The 15,019-nt window shown below is 53.7% G+C and overlaps 1 protein-coding gene across 1 annotated transcript in view; it reads right to left on the reverse strand.

The window, feature by feature from the left end:
* KLHDC2 (kelch domain containing 2) overlaps positions 1 to 13,386 on the reverse strand; it is a 39,170-nt gene extending 25,784 nt beyond the window's left edge. The window contains exon 1 of the mRNA XM_077463533.1: positions 13,154 to 13,386. Coding sequence (XP_077319659.1) covers positions 13,154 to 13,318 — 165 coding nt within the window. The 5' untranslated portion in view covers positions 13,319 to 13,386. The remainder of the gene's footprint in view (positions 1 to 13,153) is intronic.
* Between the last annotated feature and the right edge of the window lie 1,633 nt (positions 13,387 to 15,019).

Below are 15,019 nucleotides of genomic sequence, written 5' to 3' on the forward strand. Positions count from 1 at the left end.
CAGAGACACAGACAGAGACACAGAGACAGAGAGACAGAGACAGAGAGACAGAGACAGAGACAGAGACAGAGACAGAGACAGAGACAGAGAGAGAGAGAGAGAGAGAGAGAGAGAGAGAGAGAGAGAGAGAGAGAGAGAGAGAGAGAGAGAGAGAGAGAGAGAGAGAGAGAGAGAGAGAGAGAGAGAGAGAGAGAGAGAGATCCTGTACATTTACCCTTTCATATCCATCCCCTTGAATTCTTTTTTTTTCCCTATTGGTGATAATAGAGACTGGACCATACACATCACAGGAGGATCAGAGACAAACCTCTGATTGGATACTCATACTTCACAGCAGTGGGTGGGAGAAAGTTCTGCGGAGGTCAGGCTACGACATGCCTGCTCCGGGGTGGCGGTGTACTCTCAGGATTTCTCACTGATCCTCCATCATTTACTCACACTTGACACTTTCATTTTGCACAGAATACCTTTTCACTTTCAGCTCAGCACACACACATAAATACCGTCATAAGAAAGCTCCCTGCGGCTCACAAATTATATGAAATGTATTTGGGGTATTACTTGCCAGTATTCAAGCAGTTAAAGTGCATCATTAGGGAAAAACTTTTTTTTGTTGTTGTTTGGATAGAGTAGGGAAGGGTTAGCCCCTCTGTCAAACTTTTTTTGCCACCCGTGTCCCCTCTGGGGAGGGTCCTTTTTGTACAGCTGACCATAATCAGAGAGAAAAAAAAAAAAAAGTACGAACTAGGGTTGCACTGATACTAGTATCGGTATCGATACCAAGTATTTGTCCGAGTACTTGTATTCGGCCAAACGCTCCAATGCTTTATCCGATACCTGGACAGTCAGGGGGTGATCGGTGCGGCGGTATGGGGCGGGGGGGTTCCAAGCATCAATCACCCTGTATAGGATTTCAATAAAGTAGCTGACAGCCGCTTCTTCTCCTCTCCCCTCTGCAGCTTCCAGCTGCTTTATTGAAATCTATAGGGGGGGGGATGGTGAAAAAAATAAATATTCGGTGCTTGTAACCCCCCCACCGCCGCATCAATCACCGCTTGACATTCCCTGTATACTCCTCCAGTCGCCCTCTGTGGCTCCTCCAGTCCCCCGCGTGTCAATCTTTCAGGATGGAGGAGAGCGGAGGAAGGACGCAGTAAATCTGTCAGCTCCTTCCCATTCCAAATGAACAGTCAATGATCACTGACCCTGTCCATTCATAACTGAGCATTGTAAACTGTGTTTACCATACTTCAGTTTATGAATGGAGAGGAGCCTCTGTCTCCTATCCATTCATCTCCAATGCAGCTGAGGCTGCTGAGAAAAGGACTGGGGGAATCTGTGTCCTCAGTTCATTTCTGTGTCTCAAAAAGAGAGATGTCAGGGGTCTGATAAGACCCCTGCTATCTAACCAAAGCCCCCCCCCAGAAGGTTGAAAAAAATAAAGAATTGTAATAAATATGTACCGTATTTGCCGGCGTATAAGACGACTGGGCGTATAAGACGACCCCCTATTTTTCAAGTGAAAACATAGGTTTTGGGCAATACTCGTGGTATAAGACTACCCCCCTTCTGAGGCAACACCATTTTAAAAAAACATTAGAACGATTAAAAAATACAAAGCAAGAATGCCAACTACCGTATTTTTCGGACTATAAGGCGCACGTAAAAGCCTAAATTTTCTCCCAAAAACGACCGTGCGCCTTATAGTCCGGTGCGCCTTATATATGACCTGTTGACATCGCTGGAGTTCTTTGTTAACAGTATCTGTCATCTTGACGTAAACCTTCGGACTATAAGGCGCACGTAAAAGCCTAAATTTTCTCCCAAAATCGACCGTGCGCCTTATAGTCCGATGCGCTTTATATATATGGAAATATCCATTTTATCAGCCGGTCGTTGCTAGTGCGCCTTATAATCCGGTGCGCCTTATAGTCCGATGCGCCTTATATATGGAAATATCCATTTTATCAGCCGGTCGTTGCTAGTGCGCCTTATAATCCGGTGCGCCTTATAGTCCGAAAAATACGGTACTCATCCGCCATGCTGTGTTATGTCATAAAGTAAATCAAACAATAATAACACAAACAGAGATCTATTGAACGCCACAACTCTGGAAAGTAGAATTTTTCACTAACCAAACCTATACCACTTTTGGGTTACATTCTATGGGAATTGTCCACCAAAATGCATTTAATAACCCCCCTGTCATATGTCCCAGATTTACCTGTCCCTCTTGGGTGCCTGAGACCTCAAAGGCAAATAGCAGGATGTATAGTAGTAGGAGATCAGTGAATGGATTTACCCAGGGAAGTATGGTGAGCGGTGTATTATTTTAATGAATACAACGCCTGCTTGGATTGGCAGAGGCTGTAGCATCATCAGCCCTTGCCTCTCTCCCTCTCTCTCTCAAAGCCAATCCGAGCAGGCTACTCTATGTAGCCTGCTCAGATTGGCAGTGGTTGTTACTCCAATCCAAGCAGGCTCTGTATTCATTAATAGAATACATCGCTCGCCGGGATTGGCTCAACGGCGTATACTGTTTGTTGCTGAAGCCACATACAGTATTAGCAGACATTTGGGGGCTGACATCCATCGGGCAGCATTGTATACCTGTATACCCAGCGTATAAGACGACCCCCAATTTTTGGGCATTTTTTTTAAGTGTAAAAGGTAGTCTTATACGCCAGCAAATACAGTAAAAGGATAAATTGTAACAATAAAAGATAAAAAACACAACACACACACACACTGACACTGACCACTCACTCAATGGGATACAATTAGGGCTGAAACAACGAATCGATTAATCGACAACTAATCGATTATGAAATCGATTACTATTTTCATAATCGATTAATCAGCCAGTAACATAACGGGGTTAATGACTTAAAGACCGAGCCTCTCTTTTTCAGACTCGGTGTTTACAAATAAAAAAAACACGTTTTTTTTGCTAGAAAATTACTTAGAACCCCCAAACATTATACATTTTTTTCTAACCCCCTAGAGAACAATACTTTGTCACACCATATTTGCGCAGCAGTCTTAGGGCCGGTTCACACAGCGAGGCGAGGCGAGGCGACACGGCTCGCCTCGCCTCGCTCCCGCAAGTCGCCCCCATTCAGTACTATGGAACCGTTCTGAGAGGAGCGACTCGAGTCGCTCCGACTCAGAAAAAAGGTTCCTGTACTACTTCGGGGCGACTTCGGGGGCGACTTGCATTGACTTCTATACAGAAGTCCTCTGCAAGTCGCCGCTGAGCTCCCCGCAGGTCGCGGCGAGGTAAGTCGGAGACGCCTCGCCGCGCATCGCTGTGTGAACCGGCCCTTACAAGCACACTTTTTTTGTAAAAAAAAAAAAAAAACAGAAACAAAACAAAAAAAAAAAAACAAAAAAACACTTTTTTCAATATATAACAACAGTAAAAAGTTAGCCCAATTTTTTTTTATATTGTGAAAGATAATGTTACGCCGAGTAAATTGATACCAAACATGTCTTGATTCAAAATTGCGCCCACTCGTGGAATGGCAACAAACTTTTATCCTTAAAAATCCCCATAGGCGATGTTTAAAAATGTTTACAGGTTGCATGTTTTAAGTTACAAAGGAGGTCTAGGGCTAGAATTATTGCTCTCGCTCAAACGATCGCAGTGATACCTCACGTGTGGTTTGACCGCCGTTTTCAAATGCGGGCGCTACTCGCATATATGTGTTAGATTCTGAGCGCGAGCTCGTCAGAACGGGGCGCTTTTAAAATAGACATATATATTTATTTATTTTTCCTTTTACTTGATTTTTTATTTATTTTTTTACACCATTTTAATAAAAATAAACGGTCTGATGAATTCAAGAATGGTTTGAGGAACACAATAAGTTTGAGGTGTCTCCAAATTCTCCATATCACAGTCTGATTGACTGTGTCTAAGAATTGATGGCAACCCCCCCCTTCGTATCTGGGGATAGGTAGTGCCTCCCCCCCCCCCCCGTGTCTCTGAGGATTGGTTGCGCCCCCCCTGTCTCTAAGGATTGGTGGCCCGCCCCACCCGTGTCTCTGAGGATTGGTGGCGCCCCACCCCGTGTCTCTGAGGATTGGTGGCGCCCTATCCCCGTGTCTCTGAAGATTGGTGGCCCTCCCTACCCCGTATCTGAGGATTGGTGGCACCCCCATCCCGTATCTCTGAGGATTGGTGGTGCCCCTGTGTCTCTGAGTATTGGTGGCCCTCCCCACCCCATATCTGAGGATTGGTGGCGCCATCCCAGGTCTCTGAGGATTGGTGCCCCCCCCCACCCCGTATCTGAGGATTGGTGGCGCCCCCACCCCGTATCTCTGAGGATTGGTGCCACCCGTGTCTCTGAGGATTGGTGGCCCTCCCTACCCCGTATCTGAGGATTGGTGGCACCCCCATCCCATATCTCTGAGGATTGGTGGCGCCCCTGTGTCTCTGAGGATTGGTGCCCCTCCCCACCCCATATCTGAGGATTAGTGGCCGCCCCACCCCGTATCTGAGGATTGGTGGCGCCCCCCCCCCTTCTGAAGATTGGTGGCCCTCCCCACCCCGTGTCTGAGGATTGGTGGCCCCCTGTCTCTGAGGATTGGTGGCGCCCCCCCCCCCCCGTGTCTCTGAGGATTGGTGGCCCTCCCCACCCCGTGTCTGAGGATTGGTGGCCCTCCCCACCCCGTGTCTGAGGATTGGTGGCCCCCTGTCTCTGAGGATTGGTGGCGCCCCACCCCGTGTCTCTGAGGATTGGTGGCGCCCCCACCCCGTGTCTCTGAGGATTGGTGGCGCCCCCCGCCCCGTGTCTCTGAGGATTGGTGGCCCTCCCCACCCCCTGTCTCTGAGGATTGGTGGCCCTCCCCACCCCGTCTCTGAGGATTGGTGGCGCCCCCGCCCCATGTCTGAGGATTGGTGGCCCTCCCCACCCCGTGTCTCTGAGGATTGGTGGCCCTCCCCACCCCATGTCTGTCTGAGGATTGGTGGCGCCCTCCCATTTCTCTGAGGATTGGTGGTGCTCCCCCCGTGTCTGAGGATTGGTGGCCCTCCTCGCCCCATGTCTGAGGATTGGTGGCGCCCCCCGCCCCATGTCTGAGGATTGGTGGCCCTCCCCACCCCGTGTCTCTGAGGATTGGTGGCGCCCTCCCATGTCTCTGAGGATTGGTGGTGCTCCACCCCGTATCTGAGGATTGGTGGCGCCCCCCCCCGTCTGAGGATTGGTGGCCCTCCCCACCCCGTGTCTGAGGATTGGTGGCTCCCCTGTCTCTGAGGATTGGTGGCCCTCCCCACCCCATGTCTCTGAGGATTGGTGGCCCTCCCCACCCCATGTCTCTGAGGATTGGTGGTCCTCCCCCCGTGTCTGAGGATTGGTGGTGCCCCCCGCCCGTGTCTGAGGATTGGTGGCGCCCCCCGCCCCGTGTCTGAGGATTGGTGGCGCCCCCCGCCCCGTGTCTGAGGATTGGTGGCGCCCCCGCCCTGTGTCTGAGGATTGGTGGCGCCCCCCGCCCCGTGTCTGAGGATTGGTGGCGCCCCCCGCCCCGTGTCTCTGAGGATTGGTGGCGCCCCACCCCTGTCTCTGAGAATTGGTGGCGCCCCCACCCCGTGTCTCTGAGGATTGGTGGCCCTCCCCACCCCGTGTCTCTGAGGATTGGTGGCCCTCCCATGTCTCTGAGGATTGGTGGCGCCCCCCGCCCTGTGTCTGAGGATTGGTGGCCCTCCCTACCCCGTATCTGAGTATTGGTGGCACCCCCATCCCGTATCTCTGAGGATTGGTGGCGCCCCTGTCTCTGAGGATTGGTGGCCCTCCCCACCCCATATCTGAGGATTGGTGGCGCCCCCGTGTCTCTGAGAATTGGTGGCGCCCCCCCGTGTCTGAGGATTGGTGGCCCTCCCCACCCCGTGTCTGAGGATTGGTGGCCCCCGTCTCTGAGGATTGGTGGCGCCCCCACCCCGTGTCTCTGAGGATTGGTGGCCCTCCCCACCCCGTGTCTGAGGATTGGTGGCGCCCTCCCATGTCTCTGAGGATTGGTGCCGCCCTCCCATGTCTCTGAGGATTGGTGGCGCCCCCGCCCCGTATCTGAGGATTGGTGGCGCCCCCCCGTGTCTGAGGATTGGTGGCCCTCCCCACCCCGTGTCTGAGGATTGGTGGCCCCCCTGTCTCTGAGGATTGGTGGCGCCCCCACCCCGTGTCTCTGAGGATTGGTGGCCCTCCCCACCCCGTGTCTGAGGATTGGTGCCGCCCTCCCATGTCTCTGAGGATTGGTGGCGCCCCCGCCCCGTGTCTGAGGATTGGTGGCCCGCTCCGTGTCTCTGAGGAGTGGTGGCCCGCTCCGTGTCTCTGAGGAGTGGTGGCGCCCTCCCCGCCCCGTGTCTCTGAGGATTGGTGGTGCCCTCCCCGCCCCGTGTCTCTGAGGATTGGTGGCGCCCTCCCCGCCCCGTGTCTCTGAGGATTGGTGGCGCCCTCCCCGCCCTGTGTCTCTGAGGATTGGTGGCGCCCTCCCCGCCCCGTGTCTCTGAGGATTGGTGGCGCCCTCCCCGCCCCGTGTCTCTGAGAAATGGTGGCCCTCCCTACCCCGTATCTGAGGATTGGTGGCACCCCCATCCCGTATCTCTGAGGATTGGTGGCGCCCCTGTGTCTCTGAGGATTGGTGGCCCTCCCCACCCCATATCTGAGGATTGGTGGCACCCCCATCCCGTATCTCTGAGGATTGGTGGCCCCCCCACCCCGTATCTGAGGATTGGTGGCGCGGCGCCCCCCCCGTCTGAAGATTGGTGGCCCTCCCCACCCCGTGTCTGAGGATTGGTGGCCCCCTGTCTCTGAGGATTGGTGGCGCCCCCACCCCGTGTCTCTGAGGATTGGTGGCCCTCCCCACCCCGTGTCTCTGAGGATTGGTGGCGCCCTCCCCGCCCCGTGTCTCTGAGGATTGGTGGCGCCCTCCCCGCCCCGTGTCTCTGAGGATTGGTGGCGCCCTCCCCGCCCCGTGTCTCTGAGGATTGGTGGTGCCCCCCGCCCCATCTCTGAGGAGTGGTGGCGCCCTCCCCGCCCCGTGTCTCTGAGGATTGGTGGCGCCCTCCCCGCCCCGTGTCTCTGAGGATTGGTGGCGCCCTCCCCGCCCCGTGTCTCTGAGGATTGGTGGCGCCCTCCCCGCCCTGTGTCTCTGAGGATTGGTGGCGCCCTCCCCGCCCCGTGTCTCTGAGGATTGGTGGCGCCCTCCCCGCCCCGTGTCTCTGAGAAATGGTGGCCCTCCCTACCCCGTATCTGAGGATTGGTGGCACCCCCATCCCGTATCTCTGAGGATTGGTGGCGCCCCTGTGTCTCTGAGGATTGGTGGCCCTCCCCACCCCATATCTGAGGATTGGTGGCACCCCCATCCCGTATCTCTGAGGATTGGTGGCCCCCCCACCCCGTATCTGAGGATTGGTGGCGCGGCGCCCCCCCCGTCTGAAGATTGGTGGCCCTCCCCACCCCGTGTCTGAGGATTGGTGGCGCCCCCACCCCGTGTCTCTGAGGATTGGTGGCCCTCCCCACCCCGTGTCTCTGAGGATTGGTGGCCCTCCCCACCCCGTGTCTCTGAGGATTGGTGGCGCCCTCCCCGCCCCGTGTCTCTGAGGATTGGTGGCGCCCTCCCCGCCCCGTGTCTCTGAGGATTGGTGGCGCCCTCCCTGCCCCGTGTCTCTGAGGATTGGTGGTGCCCCCCACCCCATGTCTGAGGATTGGTGGCCCTCCCCGCCCCGTGTCTCTGAGGATTGGTGGCGCCCTCCCAGCCCCGTGTCTCTGAGGATTGGTGGCGCCCTCCCCGCCCCGTGTCTCTGAGGATTGGTGGCGCCCTCCCCGCCCCGTGTCTCTGAGGATTGGTGGCGCCCTCCCCGCCCCGTGTCTCTGAGGATTGGTGGCGCCCTCCCCGCCCCGTGTCTATGAGGATTGGTGGCGCCCTCCCCGCCCCGTGTCTCTGAGGATTGGTGGCGCCCTCCCCGCCCCGTGTCTCTGAGGATTGGTGGCGCCCTCCCCGCCCCGTGTCTCTGAGGATTGGTGGCGCCCTCCCCGTCCCGTGTGTTATACCTGAAGGGTTTCACATGTACTGCCACTTTAAGGCTGGCTCCACCCAGGAGTGATGCCAAGGGTCAAGGGGTATAGTAGCCATCTTGGACACATGTAAGAGCCTAATAAGATGTACTGTCCTGAGATGCATGTTGCAGTGTAAACTGAGTACTGGAAATAAACTTCCATTGTTCCAGACCAGAGTCTTGTGTCTCTCACAACACAGAGGATATAACACCGTGTCTCTGAGGATTGGTGGCGCCCTCCCCGCCCCGTGTCTCTGAGGATTGGTGGCGCCCTCCCCGCCCCGTGTCTCTGAGGATTGGTGGCGCCCTCCCCGTCCCGTGTCTCTGAGGAGTGGTGGCGCCCTCCCCGCCCCGTGTCTCTGAGGAGTGGTGGCCATCCCCGCCCCGTGTCTCTGAGGAGTGGTGGCCCTCCCCGCCCCGTGTCTCTGAGGAGTGGTGGCCCTCCCCGCCCCGTGTCTCTGAGGAGTGGTGGCGCCCTCCCCGCCCCGTGTCTCTGAGGAGTGGTGGCCCTCCCCGCCCCGTGTCTCTGAGGAGTGGTGGCCCTCCCCGCCCCGTGTCTCTGAGGAGTGGTGGCCCTCCCCGCCCCGTGTCTCTGAGGAGTGGTGGCCCTCCCCGCCCCGTGTCTCTGAGGAGTGGTGGCCCTCCCCGCCCCGTGTCTCTGAGGAGTGGTGGCCCTCCCCGCCCCGTGTCTCTGAGGAGTGGTGGCCCTCCCCGCCCCGTGTCTCTGAGGAGTGGTGGCCCTCCCCGCCCCGTGTCTCTGAGGAGTGGTGGCCCTCCCCGCCCCGTGTCTCTGAGGAGTGGTGGCCCTCCCCGCCCCGTGTCTCTGAGGAGTGGTGGCCCTCCCCGCCCCGTGTCTCTGAGGAGTGGTGGCCCTCCCCGCCCCCCTGTCTCTGAGGAGTGGTGGCCCTCCCCGCCCCCCTGTCTCTGAGGAGTGGTGGCCCTCCCCGCCCCCCTGTCTCTGAGGAGTGGTGGCCCTCCCCGCCCCCCTGTCTCTGAGGAGTGGTGGCCCTCCCCGCCCCCCTGTCTCTGAGGAGTGGTGGCGCCCCCACCCCCCTGTCTCTGAGGAGTGGTGGCGCCCCCACCCCCGTGTCTCTGAAGATTGGTGGCCCTCCCCACCTTGTGTCTCTGAAGATTGGTGGCCCTCCCTACCCCGTATCTGAGGATTGGTGGCACCCCCATCCCATATCTGAGGATTGGTGGCACCCCCATCCCATATCTCTGAGGATTGGTGGCGCCCCTGTGTCTCTGAGGATTGGTGGCCCTCCCCACACCATATCTGAGGATTGGTGGCGCCCCCACCTCGTGTCTCTGAGGATTGGTGGCCCTCCCCGTGTCTCTGAGGATTAATGGCCCTCCCCGCCCCGTGTCTCTGAGGATTGGTGGCCCCCCTGTCTCTGAGGATCGGTGGCTCTCCCCACCCCCGTGTCTCTGAGGATCGGTGGCTCTCCCCACCCCCGTGTCTCTGAGGATCGGTGGCTCTCCCCACCCCCGTGTCTCTGAGGATCGGTGGCTCTCCCCACCCCCGTGTCTCTGAGGATCGGTGGCTCTCCCCACCCCCGTGTCTCTGAGGATCGGTGGCTCTCCCCACCCCCGTGTCTCTGAGGATCGGTGGCTCTCCCCACCCCCGTGTCTCTGAGGATCGGTGGCTCTCCCCACCCCGTGTCTCTGAGGATCGGTGGCTCTCCCCACCCCCGTGTCTCTGAGGATCGGTGGCTCTCCCCACCCCCGTGTCTCTGAGGATCGGTGGCTCTCCCCACCCCGTGTCTCTGAGGATCGGTGGCTCTCCCCACCCCGTGTCTCTGAGGATCGGTGACTCTCCCCACCTCGTGTCTCTGAGGATCAGTGGCCCCTCCCATGCGTGACCCCATCACATGCCATCTCTATGGTCAAGTCTCCTCCTCCTAGTCAATCACAAAGCTGTTTTTTCTGTGAATGGCCAGGAGGAGATGAGGGGGAGGAGTCAGGACCTCCGCTCCTGTACACAAAGCCGGTGTAGTGTCACAGTTTGATGCCTATCACAGGATGGTGCGGAAGTGACGTTGTTGCGTACTGCGCATGCGCGATGCGCTCCAAACGCTCGCGCCGTGCGTTCCAACATAGTTTCGGCAATACAGTTCAGCGAAACCATCACATAATGTTACGGAAGTGATGTTACACACAACACAAACACGGGCCACGTTGTTGCGTACTGCGCATGCGCGATGCGTTCCAAACACTTGCGCCGTGCGTTCCAACATAGTTTCGGCAATACAGTTCAGCGAAACCATCACATAATGTTACGGAAGTGAAGTTACACACAACACAAACACTGGGCCGTTCGTTACAACACTAATACTTCCCTTGTCACCTAGTAGGTTTTGCATTGCTGGGACTTGTAGTGCCTATCCTGAGCTACATGCTTCAATGTTCAGTGTCCTCATCCCTATCCCCATGCTTCAATGTTCAGTGTCCATCCTTATCCCCGTGCTTCAATGTTCAGTGTCCTCATCCTTATCCCCGAGCTTCAATGTTCAGTGTCCATCCTTATCCCCGTGCTTCAATGTTCAGTGTCCTCATCCTTATCCCTGTGCTTCAATGTTCAGTGTCCTCATCCCTATCCCCATGCTTCAATGTTCAGTGTCCTCATCCCTATCCGCGAGCTTCAATGTTCAGTGTCCTCATCCTTATCCCTGTGCTTCAATGTTCAGTGTCCTCATCCCTATCCCCATGCTTCAATGTTCAGTGTCCTCATCCCGATCCGCAAGCTTCAATGTTCAGTGTCCTCATCCTTATCCCTGTGCTTCAATGTTCAGTGTCCTCATCCCTATCCGCAAGCTTTAAATGTTCAGTGTCCTCATCCTTATCCCTGTGCTTCAATGTTCAGTGTCCTCATCCCTATCCCCATGCTTCAATGTTCAGTGTCCTCATCCCTATCCGCGAGCTTCAATGTTCAGTGTCCTCATCCTTATCCCTGTGCTTCAATGTTCAGTGTCCTCATCCCTATCCCCATGCTTCAATGTTCAGTGTCCTCATCCCGATCCGCAAGCTTCAATGTTCAGTGTCCTCATCCTTATCCCTGTGCTTCAATGTTCAGTGTCCTCATCCCTATCCGCAAGCTTTAAATGTTCAGTGTCCTCATCCTTATCCCTGTGCTTCAATGTTCAGTGTCCTCATCCTTATCCCTGAGCTTCAATGTTCAGTGTCCTCATCCCTATCCCCATGCTTCAATGTTCAGTGTCCTCATCCCGATCCGCAAGCTTCAATGTTCAGTGTCCTCATCCTTATCCCTGTGCTTCAATGTTCAGTGTCCTCATCCCTATCCGCAAGCTTTAAATGTTCAGTGTCCTCATCCTTATCCCTGTGCTTCAATGTTCAGTGTCCTCATCCTTATCCCTGAGCTTCAATGTTCAGTGTCCTCATCCCTATCCCCCTGCTTCAATGTTCAGTGTCCTCATCCCTATCCGCGAGCTTCAATGTTCAGTGTCCTCATCCTTATCCCCCTGCTTCAATGTTCAGGGTCCTCATCCTTATCCCCGAGCTTCAATGTTCAGTGTCCTCATCCCTATCCCCCTGCTTCAATGTTCAGTGTCCTCATCCCTATCCGCGAGCTTCAATGTTCAGTGTCCTCATCCTTATCCCCCTGCTTCGATGAGGACACTGAACATCGAAGCATGGGGATAAGGATGAGGACACTGAACATTGAAGCTTGCGGATAGGGATGAGGACACTGAACATTGAAGCACAGGGATAAGGATGGACACTGAACATTGAAGCTCGGGGATAAGGATGAGGACACTGAACATTGAAGCAGGGGGATAGGGATGAGGACACTGAACATTGAAGCTCGGGGATAAGGATGAGGACACTGAACATTGAAGCTCGGGGATAGGGATGAGGACACTGAACATTGAAGCATGGGGATAGGGATGAGGACACTGAACATTGAAGCTCGGGGATAAGGATGAGGACACTGAACATTGAAGCAGGGGGATAGGGATGAGGACACTGAACATTGAAGCTCGGGGATAAGGATGAGGACACTGAACATTGAAGCTCGCGGATAGGGATGAGGACACTGAACATTGAAGCATGGGGATAGGGATGAGGACACTGAACATTGAAGCACAGGGATAAGGATGAGGACACTGAACATTGAAGCTCGCGGATAGGGATGAGGACACTGAACATTGAAGCACGGGGATAAGGATGGACACTGAACATTGAAGCTCGGGGATAAGGATGAGGACACTGAACATTGAAGCTCGCGGATAGGGATGAGGACACTGAACATTGAAGCATGGGGATAGGGATGAGGACACTGAACATTGAAGCACAGGGATAAGGATGAGGACACTGAACATTGAAGCTCGCGGATAGGGATGAGGACACTGAACATTGAAGCACGGGGATAAGGATGGACACTGAACATTGAAGCTCGGGGATAAGGATGAGGACACTGAACATTGAAGCACGGGGATAAGGATGGACACTGAACATTGAAGCATGGGGATAGGGATGAGGACACTGAACATTGAAGCATGTAGCTCAGGATAGGCACTACAAGTCCCAGCAATGCAAAACCTACTAGGTAACAAGGGAAGTATTAGTGTTGTAACGAACGGCCCAGTGTTTGTGTTGTGTGTAACTTCACTTCCGTAACATTATGTGATGGTTTCGCTGAACTGTATTGCCGAAACTATGTTGGAACGCACGGCGCAAGTGTTTGGAACGCATCGCGCATGCGCAGTACGCAACAACGTACCCCGTGTTTGTGTTGTGTGTAACATCACTTCCGTAACATTATGTGATGGTTTCGCTGAACTGTATTGCCGAAACTATGTTGGAACGCACGGCGCGAGCGTTTGGAGCGCATCGCGCATGCGCAGTACGCAACAACGTCACTTCCGCACCATCCTGTGATAGGCATCAAACTGTGACACTACACCAGCATGAAGGGGAGGGGGTGCGGAGTGACACTCAGGTCTCCCTCTATTGGCAAATCCTCCATCGTCTCTATTCATTATACTGTCATAGAAATCTCTATGGTGAGCAGAGAAGCTCCTCCCCTCCCCCCACACTGTACACCGGACTCTACACCGACTTATAGCTCCCGCCTGTCACCTTGTATCCTCCCCACACGCACATCCGGCTCCCGTCACTGACGGCCACGTGACCGCTGCGCTCCGCCGGGACGTTGTCATCTGCGGGGCTCTCCGCGTCCTCCTCTCCGCCGTCTTCCTCGTCCTCCTCCACCTCCGCGGGGGCCTCCTCGTTTTCATCCGCCATCCCTAAACTCCTCCAGGATGGTCACCGCGCCGGTAGAAGTCCCTGCGTTGTGCGTCACGGCCGTATTACGCGATCACCGGGCCGCCATGATAGATGAGGGCAAATGAGGGACAACGCAGCGCCACCTGGCGGCGAGCGACGGCACTGCGCAGCGCCCACCATTGCTAGTTATTACTTCTGACATTAGAGCGGTGCTGATCATGATCGGAGGGGGAGGGGGACTTAAAGTGATTGTAAAAGGACTTTCTAATACAAGTACACGGTACAGCAGACACAAATCAGGAATCTCAAGTGTTGGGGTAACAAACACTTTAACCACTTGACCTCTGAATAATGTACCCCCCCCCCTTTGACCAGGCCATTTTATACTGAAAATTAGATAAAAAATATATATATATATATATATATATATATATATTATATATTTATATTCTGTGTGTGATTGGCCACAGCTAAAATAATTGTCTGAAATCAGCTGCCAAACTCGTGCTGTGATTTGGCAGGGGGCGTGTGCAAGTGAGGTCCAGGTATATCGCTGTGATCAGACAGGCAGGAAGTAGTTAAAGTGTATGTAAACCCCAACAGTGATTTTCTCTTATTTTCTCAATTCTGGTCCATGGCTATTATAGTATCGAAAGTATTTTCTGCCATCTGTATGACAAGTGCAAAAAAAAAAAAACGATTGATCATCAGTAATCCTCGCCCACATTCCTGTGCACCCTGCAGAGGTGTCAGCCCTACCTAGTTCAAAAATGTAATATAGAGCATTGAAGCATTGTGTACATATACACACATTATACATATATATATATATATAGACACATATACATACACACATATATATCTATATATATATATATATACATACTTATATACACACACATATATATATATATATATATATATATATATATATATATATATATATATATATACACACAGTTGTGCTCATAAGTTTACATACCCTGGCAGAATTTATGATTTCTTGGCCATTTTTCATGATAACACAAAACCTTTTCTTTCACTCATGGTTAGTGTTTGGATAAAGCCATTTATTATTATCTATCAGCTGTGTTTACTCTTTTTAAATCATAATGAAAACAGAAACTACCCAAATTACCCTGATCAAAAGTTTACATACCCCAGTTCTTAATACCGTGTATTTCCCCCATTTCACATCAATGACAGCTTGAAGTCTTTTGTGGTATTTGTGGATGAGGATCTTTATCTTCTCAGATGGTAAAGTTGCCCATTCCTCTTGGCAAAAAGCCTCCAGTTTCTGTAAATTCTTGGGCTGTCTTGCATGAACGGCATGTTTGAGATCTCCCCGGAGGGGCTCAATGATATTGAGGTCAGGAGACTGAGATGGCCACTCCAGAACCTTCACTTTGTTCTGCTGTAGCCAATGACAGGTCATCTTGGCCTTGTGCTTTGGATCATTCTCATGTAGGAATGTCCAAGTACATCCCATGCCCAGCTTTCTGGCTGATGAATACAAATGTTCCTCCAGTATTTTTTGATAACATACTGCATTCATCTTGCCATCAATTGACCAAATTTCCTGTGCCTTTGTAGCTCACACATCCCCAAAACATCAGCGATCCACCTCCGTGTTTCACAGTAGGAATGGTTTACCTTTCATCATAGGCCTTGCTAACTCCTCTCCAAATGTAGCGTTTATGGTTGTGGCCAAAAAGCTCA

Source organism: Lithobates pipiens, unplaced genomic scaffold, assembly GCF_037356315.1.
Source record: "Lithobates pipiens isolate NorthernLeopardFrog02 unplaced genomic scaffold, aLitPip1_a1.2 Scaffold_30, whole genome shotgun sequence".
NCBI lineage: Eukaryota > Metazoa > Chordata > Amphibia > Anura > Ranidae > Lithobates > Lithobates pipiens.